Source organism: Mchenga conophoros, linkage group LG10, assembly GCF_057382185.1.
Source record: "Mchenga conophoros isolate Kocher_MC1m ecotype Shallow Benthic linkage group LG10, M_conophoros_male_GT1.1, whole genome shotgun sequence".
NCBI classification, from domain to species: domain Eukaryota; kingdom Metazoa; phylum Chordata; class Actinopteri; order Cichliformes; family Cichlidae; genus Mchenga; species Mchenga conophoros.
In genome coordinates, this window is record NC_140535.1 from 36,530,188 (window position 1) to 36,543,971 (window position 13,784).

The 13,784-nt window shown below is 46.2% G+C and overlaps 1 protein-coding gene across 1 annotated transcript; it reads right to left on the reverse strand.

The window, feature by feature from the left end:
* Positions 1–3,044: 3,044 nt before the first annotated feature.
* On the reverse strand, positions 3,045–10,871 carry LOC146566440 (GTPase IMAP family member 4-like). Its single transcript, XM_085290064.1, has 3 exons — positions 10,566–10,871; positions 5,675–6,232; positions 3,045–3,856 (listed from the first exon to the last, which is right to left on the reverse strand). Exons 2-3 carry the CDS (start codon positions 6,213–6,215, stop codon positions 3,129–3,131), a joined length of 1,269 nt encoding a protein of 422 aa, XP_085146190.1. The 5' UTR covers positions 6,216–6,232; positions 10,566–10,871; the 3' UTR covers positions 3,045–3,128.
* Between the last annotated feature and the right edge of the window lie 2,913 nt (positions 10,872–13,784).

Consider the following 13,784-nt stretch of genomic DNA (forward strand, 5'->3'; position numbering starts at 1 on the left):
TTGAAGAGCGAGTAACGTAATATGGGTCAAGTGATCAGTTTGATATCAATCTTTCGTGATGCACCGTCATATTTACATTATTTGTACGGTACGAATGATTTTCTTTGGTACCTGGTCAAACTTAAGCGCTCCTTAGTATGGCTGGCTCCGTTTCTCCAACAGCGCACTCACAGGCAGCAGCTGCCCCGCCCCCTCGCTCAGTCTTAGTGCCTGAGCTCGGATCATACCAATATCAGGGGGGATTCACGCACAGTCGTAAATTCCCACAGTGTGCACTATGTGCTTCGAATATTGTGTGTACTTTTTGTTTTATACAGTTGTCAGCCAGACATCTAACTATGAAAAAATTACACTCCAAAAGACCCCGGGCTTCTGACAAAACAACCCGGGCTTAAGCCCAGTAAGCCACCCCCACGCTCCGCCCCTGCTTCATATTATAGGGATATTATTATGAACATGACAAATTGTAAGACTGTGCAGCATATAATAGGTTTCCTATTTATGGATCATACACAATTGTCTTTTTTGCACGTTTAAGTATTGATTTTAATTTGCAGCGGTTTAGTATTGATACAAATACCTGTGAAGTACTGATTTTTAATCATGACTTTATTGTTTCAATAGTAACCAAGGGTGCAAAAGTGATGGAAAATCAACAGTGATTCAATATCAGCATCTGACATTGTTTCAATATTAACAGTGTTTGAAAATTTGACATTGAATCAATGTCAGCGTTGAACATTGATTCAATATCAAAACCTGACGTTTCAATATTTAAAAAAGGGTGCAAGAGTGACGTCAGGTCAACGTCAGATTTCAACGTTGCTTCAGTGGAATCCCCTGATGTTGACTAAACATTGTTTCAATGTCTCCTTGCTATCTGGGAAGTCACTTAGATCTCTTCTAAATGTTAATGTTTGGTTTATTTCAGTGTTTGATTTGTTCCTGAGTAAATTGATTTGGCTGACATTAAAGTTATAGACTTTCGAGCGTTTTCCTTATAAAACGCCGTTTTTACCGTTTCTTCCTGCAGTAAATATAAACAACGACAGTATTCAGGAAGAAACAAACATTGCAGATATTTTTATCATAACTCTGGTTTTACGCGGCCGATCAACACAATTTAAAAGCTGGTATAAAGTCCACACTTTGTCCGTCAGTTGTTCCGTCTGTCCTGCTCACATCTCCAATGGTTGTACACGTTGTCATTAACGTGGCTTCACTCCACATCAGCCGCTTTGCTAAAACACCGGTGTCGCACATGAGGACGCTGTCACAGCCTGTCAGCGACGCTGATTAGCTGTGTATATACGAATGTGAATCGCATCATTGGCTGGACTGTGGGATAAGGTGCATCGTTCTGATCCCATACGGGAGCAGCCAGTCACTGACTCACACTGCAAAACAGGATCGTTAACGTATTAATTTTAGGCTACGTCCACACGTACTCGGGTATTTTTGAAAACGCAGATTTTTCTATGCGTTTGCACCTTCCGTCCACACGTAAACGGCGTTTTCGGTCACTGAAAACGGAGATTTTTAAAAACTCCAGCCAGAGTGGATATTTTTGAAAACTCTGTTTTTACATTTACGTGTGGACGAGAAAAACTGAGAAAACGCAGAAAACGCAGCGTCAAAGGTGTGCGCATTTTTTGACGTCACACTGTGCGCCACATTATTGTTTCGGTGAAATGAATTTCTACAATACTGTTAATTCTACTCTCTGCAGTGTTTAAATGCTTACATATACACACAGTTACTGTCCCTCCACACATACGACTCGGTTCTGCTTCTATGCCCCAGCTTTGTTTACTTTTTCCCACCGAGGCTTCTAGACTTCTGATTGGCCAACATTTCTGCACGGTTAGGAATATAGCGCCACCTGCTGCTTTGGCATGTTCATAGCAGCGTTTTCCTTCATTTCTGCCTTTATGTGTGGACGGGATTATTTTTTAAAACGGAAAATCTCTGTTTTCAAAAATACCCGTGTACGTGTGGACGTAGCCTTAATTTCAATTCAGGTGAGATTTTTTTTCTGTGCACAGAGACCGTGCCAGCAGTCCGCAACTGCGCACGCGCACAGCTTAGAGGGAACATTGCGTGATGCCTCGCCAGATGTTACGAAGGACTGAGCTTTACTTTCACTATGTCACTTCTGGAAACACGACACCATTAAATAAAAGCATGGACACACGTCACTAAGTATGAATAAAGAGATGAGTCGTGTTATTAGTGCTGTAATGAATGTGAGCAACATCCATGTGATTCACTTTGAAGAAGCTGAGCGGGTTTGGGTCAGTGATGTTTCAGGAAGCAGAGGCCGCTCACAGACCTCACAGCAGTCAGTGGATGTTTCTGTACACTGCAGAGTAATCGAGTAATCGACTTCAGCTCACAGAGAGGCTCAGAGTCCGGCTGGGGCTCAAACCTGAGCACAGGACCACTTCTATTAGTTTCATCTTCACAAACACAACATGTGAACTGCAGTCGACACAGTTTACTGCACTAATGCTGCTGCACAATCACACACAACCATTAATCTGGAACATAACCTTCAGAGTCAACAGGAAGAAGTTTTATTGCAGCGGGTTGAGCTGTGAGTGTAACGGCTGCTGATACAAACTGAGCACATCAGCAGCTTCTGGATGAAATGAAAACAGTGATGAAGGTGTACACGATGGTGCTCTTTACTTTGAACGCTCCGTCGCTATGAATTATGGGACGGCGTTTCCTCCTCCCCTTCACAAAGGAAGGGTTAGGGTCTCCTCTGCTGAAGGACGCATGGAAGCTTTGTGATCCCATTGGTCAGAAACTGTGCAGGTCAACAGGGGGCGCTCTGCTCACTGCTGTCCGTTCGTCCCCTCTGACGTCACAGTCACGTGACGGTTGAATGAAACATGGTTTAAACTGCTGACAGGAAGTTTACATCAACACTAATGATATATATAACCAACAGGATCCAATCAGAGGAGCTGATCAATAACATCACCAATCAGAATGATCACAGGATCAAACAGCTGTTTAATAATAATAATCACATGATCAGACTGTCAGTTTTTAATCAGGTTAAATGAACATTTTCCTTCTTTGTCTTCATGACGATGATTAATAATAATTAATGATGAAGATCAGTGAAGAACACACTGCGACAGAATTTCTCTCTGAGGTCGTAGCATCTCTCTCAGCCTGTCTACTAACATCTCATGATTTTCTCTCTGAAGTCGTCTCATCTCTTCTTCTCTGATGGCTCTCTCAGCCTGTCTGAACATCTCGTTGGTGTAGTCGCTTCCTCCGTTTCTCTGAACCATGGTGTTGATCTTCTCCAGCAGCTCTCTGACCTGAGCAGGATCTCTGCTTCTGTTGTTAAAAACATGATATCTTCCACCACACTGACTGATGCAGTCATGGAGAGCTGGATACCATGTGATAAACTCCTCTATGGTGACTGCATCAGCCTCCAGGTCGTCTCCACGGGTGAACAGGATCATGGTGTAACCTGCTACTTCTTCTCCAAACATCTGCTGAATGATTCTCACTGTTTCTTTTTCTTCTATAGTGAATCTGCCAACCTGGATCACAACCAGGATCACATGAGGACCAGGAGCAGCAAATGCGACACATTTAGCGATCTCTCTCTTACTCTCCTCTTGACTTCTACAGGTGTCAAACAGACCTGGAGTATCAACCACAGTCAGGGTCTGACCATCAAACAGACCTGTTTCTTTCTGACACTCTGATGTTACTGAGAGAGAACATAGTGTAGATCTAAAGACTCTTCTTCCTAAGATGGTGTTTCCTGATGCACTCTTCCCAACTCCTGTTTTCCCCACCAGCACCATCCTGAGTTCTGCTCCACCTGTAGGAGAAGATCAGACCGTCATGAGTGGAAGTGTTTCCTGCAGTTTGTCTGCAGCTCACAGCCTGAGAACAAATTGACACTGGTCATGTGACCTCAGCAGCAGCTCTGACATTATCTGTGATGGAGAGCTGCAGCTGCTCTCAGCACTGAGCTGATCTTTGGTCGGCACAGGGAGGTCCAACATAAGGCCCGGGGCCCACAACTGGCCCATCAAAGACTCCACCGGACCCACTGGACATCTTTGAAAATGTAAAGGAGGCCAAACATTTAGCAACTTCCACAGGATTGTATTATTTGACAGCTTCTCTGATACAGACTCCCACACCACCACCAGAGCAGCGTTTCATCACTTCATCCTGCAGCATCTGGACTCCCCAGGAACCTACGCCAGGATCCTGTTTGTGGACTTCAGCTCTGCCTTCAACACCATCCTTCCAGACCATCTCCGAGGCAAGCTTTCCCAGATGAATGTGCCCGATCCCATCTGCCGGTGGATCACTGACTTCCTGACGGACAGGAAGCAGCACGTGAGGCTGGGAAAGAATGTCTCGGACTCCCGGACCATCAGCACCGGCTCCCCTCAGGGCTGTGTTCTTTCTCCTCTGCTCTTCTCCCTGTACACCAACTGCTGCACCTCCACCCACCAGTCTGTCAAGCTAATCAAGTTCGCAGATGACACCACCGTCATTGGGCTCATCTCTGACGGGGACGAGTCTGCCTACAGGAGGGAGGTTGAACGTCTGGTGTCCTGGTGCAGCCACAACAACCTGGTGCTGAATGCCCAGAAGACAGTGGAGATTATTGTGGACTTCAGGAAGCACACAGCCCCACTCCCCCCCATCATCCTGACTGACACCCCCATCACCTCTGTGGACTCATTCCGCTTCCTGGGTACCACCATCACCCAGGACCTGAAGTGGGAGCCCACCATCACCTCCGTCATCAAGAAAGCCCAGCAGAGGATGTACTTCCTGAGGCAGCTGAAGAAATTCAACCTGCCAACACGGACGATGATGCAATTCTACACTGCAATCATCGAGTCCATCCTCACCTCCTCCATCACCGTGTGGTACGCTGGAGCCACTATCAGGGACAAACAGAGACTGCAGCGTGTTGTGCGCTCTGCTGAGAAGGTGATTGGCTGCGGACTCCCATCTCTGCAGGACCTGTGCACCTCCAGGACTCTGCGGCGTGCAGCCCGGATCTCAGCTGACCCTTCTCACCCTGGACACAGTCTGTTTGACCTGCTCCCCTCAGGCAGGAGGCTCCGGTCCATTCGCACCAGAACCTCTCGCCATAAGAACAGTTTCTTCCCCTCTGCTGTTGGACACATGAACAATAACCGTATGACTGTTCCCACCACTAACACATGACCCTACGCTGTGTCACTGCATCATTTCATGTCTGGCACTGATCACCACCTGCACTCATGTATATATCTTTCTACGTAGCACTCTTAATTCTTATTCTCATGTATATCTCATGCACATATCTTTCTTTCTACATAGCACTTTAATTCTTATTGTTTGCACTGAAGCACCGCAGCAAATTCCTAATGTTGTAAACCTCAACATCTGGCAATAAACCCATTCTGATTCTGATTCTGATTTCTTTGTAATGTTATGTTGATTAAATGAGTAGTTGAACTTACAGAGAGTGCTGTATGTAGCCCTCAGTGTAAATTCACTTTGACATGCCTGGTGTGGCACCATCAGCTCTCTGACAGAGTGCAAATCCAGCTGTGAGCAGCTGTTTGCCCACACTCAGCACAGATGTGCCCACAGCAGCATCTGTCTCATGGAGGTCAGCTCTTACCTGTGGGGAGGTGTCCCGCCTTCAGCAGCAGCTCTCTCACTTGTTCCCGTCCTTCATCTTTGTTGTTGAACAGGTGAGTTCTCTGTGAAAACCTTTTTACAACATCTGGAAGTGAACTTGTTCTGTTCTGTAAAACATAATCGTCCACTGATTTCTTGAGTTCATCTCCACCCGTGAACAGCAGGTAACATTTCTCCAGCCTGTGAGGCCCGACCGCTCTGCTCGCTGCTTCCACGGCCCTGTGGTCCTCCTCGGTGAACCGACCCACTCTGATCACCAGCAGGAACAGAACAGGTCTGACAGACTGCAGGACACACTGACAGAAGGTCTGGACCTGCTGCTCTGATCCTAATATCTCTGGAGTGTCGATCACTGAGACCTGCTTCCCAAACACAGTTCCCGTTTCCACACAGATGAGTTTGGTCACTGGTCTGAGGGACAGTTTGGACTCAAACGCTGCTCGTCCTAGGATGGTGTTTCCTGAAGAACTTTTACCAACTCCAACTTTTCCCAGGAGGACGATGGAGAGATGATCATCCATGGCTGAACGTCAGAGACCTGCAGGAGAGAGCACAGGTGTGGTGACTGTGGTGGTGCATCACCATATTACTCTGTGCAAGTCTGCCTGTTGTGCTATACCACATAGTACAGATAATAATTAAAGAGGTTTAAATAAAAGTACAAACATACAACAGAAATATGACCTGACATGATCCACACCTACTGGCTGAGGAACTAACAGCGGATACCCATCCAGACTGGCTAACGCAGGGCAGAACGATGCTGATCGTGACGGGTATATCTCCTAGTAGTGGTGCAACGGAAAAGAAGAAAAAAAGTATGTGTATGGTGGCGTGGTCAGTCTGTCAAGTGATAGTTATGGTCAGCGCTAGCGGTCCAAGTGGAGGAGCAGAGGAGTTTGCGGTATTTAAGCAGCCCTTTGCTGCCCGATCCGACCGGGCTGAAGCTATTACAAAAGCTGTTGGGGTGTTAGCTGCAGACGGGAGGTCGTGTGCAAAACAAGCGGTTTAAACTATGATGAACATGCTTGTGCCACGCTATGATATCCCGTTGTGCGTCCACTTTAGTGGCAAGATCGTAGGGCTGGGTATCGTCACTGATTTCTAGAATCGATTAGTTTCCGATTCACAAGGTACCGAATCGATTCGATTCGATTTGAATCTGGGAAATTTTGACAGTCAGAAATATAATTCAGATCAGTACATTTACATATTTTTGTATCAATAAAAAGGAAGCTGACACACTCAAGACTTTATCACAGGTGTGAGCGTCACAGCAGAGGCCTTTGTGTCAAAGTAGCTGAAGAGAAAACAGAAAAACATGAAGGTGGTTTTCCTGTTCTGGATTTTATAAAAATATTCTGCAGCACATCAAAAACGAAAGAAAACCATTAATCAACACATGAACATCACCTCTGACGTTACAGAGGAACGAGGAACAACGCTTTCAAATCCGGGGACCAGGAGGCATACAGTGCTGCCAGGGCCAACCTGAGAAGAGGCATCAAGACTGCCAAGCAGCAGCACAGGAGGCGTATCGAGGCCAGGTTTGAGAACAACACAAACCCAAGGCAGGTCTGGGAGGGCATCAGGGCTATCACGGACTACAAAAGAAGAACACCATCACCCTCAGCCGACAGTCCTACTCTGGCTGAGGATCTAAATCTCTTTTATGCCCGTTTTGATAGGGAGAACACCGACCCTGTCCTGTCCCCTCTCCCCTCAACCGACCCTGCTCCGGTCCTGAGCACTCATGAGCTGAGGCGTGTGTTCCAGAGCATTAACACCAGGAAGGCGGCCGGGCCGGATGGAGTGCTGGGCCGGGTGCTAAAAGACTGTGCTGCGGACCTGGCGGACGTCTTCACCTCTATATATAACACCTCGTTGTCCTGTTCACTGGTACCATCCTGTTTCAAAGCAGCAACCATCGTTCCCATCCCAAAACAGTCAAATGTCACATGTCTGAACGATTTCAGACCTGTGGCACTCACCCCCATTCCCGCCAAATGCCTGGAGAGACTGGTCATTAAACACATCAGAGCTGCTTTTCCACCATCCCTGGACTCGCACCAGTTTGCATACAGGGAGAACCGGTCAACCGAGGATGCGATCGCCACAGTGCTGCACACATTACTGAAGCACTTGGAACACAGGAACACCTATGCACGGCTCCTCTTTGTAGACTACAGCTCGGCTTTTAATACCATCCGGCCATACAAACTCCGTCCCAAACTCCACCAACTGGGACTTAACTCCTCTCTGTGCAACTGGATTGTGGACTTCCTCACTAACCGTAGACAGAGTGTCAGAGTGGGTAAGAACACCTCTTCCACCCTTGTGGTCAACACCGGTGCCCCTCAGGGGTGTGTTCTGAGCCCTCTGCTATACACTCTCTTCACCCATGACTGTATTTCCTCCTGCGCGTCCAATCTCATTGTTAAGTTTGCCGATGACACTACAGTGCTCGGACTTATATCCAACAATGATGAGACAAACTATAGGACAGAGGTGCAACAACTAGAGTCATGGTGCCACGACAATAACTTGGTCTTAAACACCAAAAAGACCAAGGAGATCATTGTAGATTTCCGGAAGAGGGGTCATAACAACCATCTGCCTCTCTTCATCTTCAACCGCTCAACCGATGATGCCATCTCCACTGCACTCCACTCGGCACTCACACACCTGGACAAAAATGACTCATATGTTCGAATGCTGTTCATAGATTTCAGTTCAGCATTCAACACCATAATCCCCCAACAGCTCACTCAAAAACTGGTCCAGCTGGGGCTCAACACCTCACTGTGCAACTGGCTGTTGGATTTCCTCACCGGAAGACCTCAAGCAGTACGGGTCGGCAGTAATACATCCAGCACCATCATTCTAAACACGGGGGCCCCGCAGGGATGTGGGCTGAGCCCCCTCCTCTTCACTCTGCTGACCCATGACTGCACCCCATCATACAGCTCCAACCTCTTCATCAAGTTTGCGGACGACACAACGGTGGTGGGTCTCATTAGCAACAGGGATGAGACCGACTACAGAAGTGAGGTGAGACGCCTGGCCACGTGGTGTGCTGACAACAATCTCTCTCTGAACGTGGAGAAGACGAAGGAGATTGTTGTGGACTTCAGGAGAATGCACACCCAACATGCTCCTCTGACCATTGACGGAGCATCTGTGGAGAGAGTGAGCAGCACCAAGTTCTTAGGTGTGCACATCACAGAGGATCTCTCCTGGACGTACAACACCACAGCACTGGCCAAGAAATCACAGCAGCGTCTCTTCTTTCTCCGCAAACTAAGAAGAGCAGGAGCACCAGCCCCCATCATGTACACTTTCTACAGAGGCACCATCGAGAGCATCCTGTCGAGCTGCATCACTGTGTGGTTTGGAGCCTGCAATGCGTCCTGTCATAGAACCCTCCAACGCATAGTGAGGGCTGCAGAGAGGATCATTGGTGTCTCTCTCCCCTCCCTCCAGGACATTTACAGCACCCGTCTCACTAAAAAAGCCCTTTGCATAGCGGCTGATCCCACGCACCCAATGCAAAGCTTCTTCAAGCTGCTGCCGTCGGGGAGGAGACTGCGGAGTCTCCAGGCCAGGACCAGCAGACTGAAGGACAGCTTCATCCATCAGGCTGTCAGGAAGCTTAACTCCCTCCCGATTCTGCCCCCTCTCCCCTCTCTCCTCCATGGTCTCACTGAACTCTGTCACACACACACACACTCACACACTCACACACTCACACACACACACACACACACACACACACACACACACACTCTCTGACTCACTCACTGGCCTGCACCAGTTACCAGTCACTTTGTGGAGCATTGGACTGCCACTACCTCATAAGACTTTGTTGTTACACTTTCTCTTACTGTACATTACTAAATCTCCATTTGCACTATTTGCCCATTTGCACTACTCTGCCTGGTTTGCACTCAATGTCATTTACTCATTATATTGTATAGCTTTCTTGTTATATGTAAAAATTGTATTGTATTTATTTATTTAAATTTTACTTTTTAATTATTTTACTTGCATTTTTAATCACTCTTATATTTAAATGTTCATTTGCTATTTTATCTAGGGATTGAGAGTAACGTAGTTTCTATTCTCTGTATGTCCTGTACATGTGGCAGAATTGACAATAAAGCTGACTTTGACTTTGACTTTGATTGGCAGTGAGGCGGTGGAGAGGGTGAGCAGTTTTAAATTCTTGGGGGTAACTGTGACCGAGGACCTGTCCTGGGGCAACCATATCACCTCAGTTGCACGGAAGGCCCAACAGCGCCTCTACTACCTGAGGAGACTGCGGAGCGCACACATTCCCAGATCTCTGATGTTGAACTTCTACAACTGTGCCATCAGCAGCGTTCTGACGTATGGATTTCTAGTGTGGTTCCCCAGCTGCACCAAGGCCGATCAGCAAGCACTCCAGCGGGTGGTGAAAGAAGCTGGCAGAATTATTGGAACAAGTCTGCCAGAGATTAGTACCGTATTTCCCGGACTACAAAGCGCACCTGAATATTAGCCGCACAAGCTAAAATCAGGGGAAAATCCTGTTTTGTACATACATTAGCAGCACCTGACTAAAGGCCGCAGGCGTTTCAATGTTGACTTATCATATGTAAAAGAATATGCACAAAGGGAATTGTCAGGAAAGAGATGGCTGTTTGGAGACACACCCCTATTATTAATATTTTGAAAAACAAGTTATGGGCACATATTTGCATAACTTTTTAGGTATATGTACAAGTAGCGGTAATTACAAGTACGAAACATGTACTGTGCTTCATAAATGAGTAACAAATGTAGTACATAACAATAACCTACAGCACACCAGAAAAATTGATTCGGCCTACCTTTAGGCTCAGGTGCAGTGACATGGCTTTAACAAGAAGAAAAGTCAGTCATTCACCATCATCTTCCTGCGCACTAAAACCACCAAAGTCCTCTCCTCCAGTGTCGGAAACGAACAGGCTCAGGATGGCTTCGTCATCCACTCTCAGCTTCTTTCCTTCGTTGTCACTTTCAAAACCAAAGAAATCCTCGTTGTCAGTGTCAGAGTCGAACACCCTCAGAAGGGCCGTGGCGGTGTCCTCCTCTCCATCATGCAGCAGTCCAGCCCTTCGAAATCCGTTGGTGATCATTGATGTTTTCACACTTTTCCACGCTGTCAAATTCCACCGGTGGAGTTGAGCATAACTTGCTTTTCGCAAGTTTATCGCCGCACATCATCCATGACTCCCGCTGAATGCGTAGCGCTACTTTGAAGTTTGTTTTTCGCGCTACTTGTACGGCACTATGTTGTCTGGCGGATGGACACGTGACCAACACACCACTCTTGAACCCCGATACTGTGTGTCTGATCACATGCCCTTCCGCCAGGCAACGTAGTGCCGTACAACAGCGGAACAAACAAAACAAATCGTCTTACGATATGACAAAAATCATGGACAATCCATAGAAAAGCCGCACCTGACTAAAAGCCGCAGGGTTCAAAGCTTGTGCAAAAAGTAGCGGCTTATAGCCCGACAATTACGGTAATATCTTCCCCACTCGCTGTCTGAGGAGGGTGCACAGTATCCTGCGGGACCAACATCACCCTGCGCGCCACCTTTTCCATCTGCTGCCCTCAGGGAGAAGGTACAGGTCTATACAGGCCAGAACATCCAGACTGGCCAACAGCCTGTATCCACAGGCTGTGAGGCTCCTGAACTCTCTGCCCCCCTCTCACGGACAATAACCATATCCAACTTCTTAATAGCAATGAACTGGTCTGCATTGGTGCATCATATCTTTATTCTCTTCCCCCTCCTGCCCCCCCCCCCCCCCCTCTTTCTTAAATAGATAACTATCATATCTGACATCATATCTCACAGTACAATAATATTGAATGGGTTGCATTGTTGTATTTTGTCATGTTTCTCAGGTCTTTGTCTGAATTTCTTATGAACATTACTTGTCATGTTCTCATGTTGTTGCTAAGGATTGTCTTATTGCATTGGAGTCACACTGGGTTAAATATTTACACTTGGGTTTTAAGGGGTATTTATTATTTTCTTCATTATTTTATTTACGGGTTGTATGGAAGCCCCAAACGCAATTTCATTGTTCTCTGACAATGACAATAAATACTTAAATACAATACAAATACAGTGGTTTTATTAGAGACACGGCGTTTTGCAAAAGTTTAAATTTGTTCAGTGTTGAACGGCAGAAATCAGGTTTTCTTTTCGGAAGTAAGTAAAAGGAAAAAACAGCCGACAGCCTGTAAACAACTGGAGACGAGTGAGTGCGAGAGAGAGAGAGCTGTGCATGAAGTGAGATTTTATCCTGGTGGAAGCAAAACAGTAAAAGTCAGAGTGAATTCATGATGATGTTTATGTGAAGCGTAGTTTGGATCTTCTTCTGCTGCTGGTTCGGTCAATATTGTTTGGAGAGACATCAAACTAACAGCTTTAGAATCGGCGCATAAAGGGCGTGAACACAAAGCGTGGACCCGCCGACAGATCAGAGTCAGCGAGCTGTCAGCTTTCAGCCCCGACTGTGTCCGTGCCGTCGGTGAGAAAGGCGACATCTCACTGATTCTGATCCGCGGGTCGCGCTGTGTTTTTACGTCTTTGTGCAGAATCCGTGTTCCTGCTCTCATTTACTGTCTTAGCTGTTTGGTGGTTGTTGAAATTTTGTGAGATGTCACCAGAGATTCTGGCATTTCGGGCAAAATAAATTTATATTAAAAAAATAGATTCAGGATTTTAATGAATCGATTTCACGTTATCCAAGCCAGAATCGATTTTAATCGATGAATCGATTATAAAAACCCGGCCCTACAAGATTGTTCCAAGCAAGTATGAGCAGGAAAAGATTTAAGTCATGGCTGAACTGTCCCAGACATCTTCTGTTGCCCAAACTGCTACAAATGGGTGGAGCTCCAGGGCAACGGAAAGCTACGTGACCGTGACCGCTCATTATATCACAGTGGAGTGCGATATAAAGAGCGGTGTGTATTACTGTAGGGTCGACCTTACATTATAAAGCACCTTGAGGCGACTGTTGTTGTGATTTGGCGCTTTATAAATAAAACTGAATTGAGTGGTAGATACAAAGACTGTACTGCCCCATATTGTACCATCATTTGTTTTTTTTATAATTGCGTGGAATGAGTCTAGAGCTGAATGTTTTTAACAGGCAAAAATACTTCAGTAAGTGAAGTAAATGTTACATTTTTGTCTTTTTCCTTTTTTTGCTGATCCGAACATTGATCCGAACCGCGACATTTTTGATTCATTGCACCGCTATCTCCTAGTGACTTCTGATTATAACAACCAAACTGAGTCAACACATGGGTGAGAGCAGACAGAGCAGGACTCTAAGAGCAGCACAGGGTTACAGGAACCTTAATGTTGGATAAATATAGCTCAATAAAAGGATTATAAACATGGTACTAACAAACATGGCACCTGTAAATATGCACCGTAACATCATGTGTGACTGAATAATACTGCTGTTTCTGCAGTATGTACACAACTCATACCACAGTGGAAATACACCATTATTAATATTAACACATACACCATCCCCACCCTTCCAGTGACACCTAGCATCCAGGTAACAGACTGATCAGATACAGACCTCATCAACATTAGAGTGGGAGGAGTTAGTGTGCTGTAGCTGCACTCAGCAAACAGATGTTATCTATATAAACATCTGGCACATCAGTAACCAGTATACACGATTACATCCACGCACTGTGCACACAGCGTTTCACAGGTGTTCTCTTCCTTTAGAGTGACATCAATGAGCTGATGAGGTAAACATCTCCACAGACATGAGTGGGACCTGGACTGGTGGACTCTCCACCATGTGACCCTTTCCAAGCTCCTTAGGCCACGATGACCTGGATGAATGAGAATCTTCAAAGACACTGAGCCTGGTTGTTACTAAGGGTGGGCGACATATAAAAATTGTCGGTCCATTAACCAACAATATATTCGCACAGGCGCAGACTTTTTTATGGGCGGAGGAATGTGATCATGCACGGACTGATTTGCGCATTTAGTTTTGTCTGGAGGGAATAT

Bases quoted from the DNA above. Each gene is read 5' to 3' on its own strand.
- LOC146566440 (XM_085290064.1), bottom strand. From the start codon at position 6,215: ATGGATGATCATCTCTCCATCGTCCTCCTGGGAAAAGTTGGAGTTGGT. The intron at 3,857-5,674 runs GTAAGAGCTGAC...CTTCTCCTACAG, and splicing joins GGCGGGACACCTCCCCACAG to GTGGAGCAGAACTCAGGATG.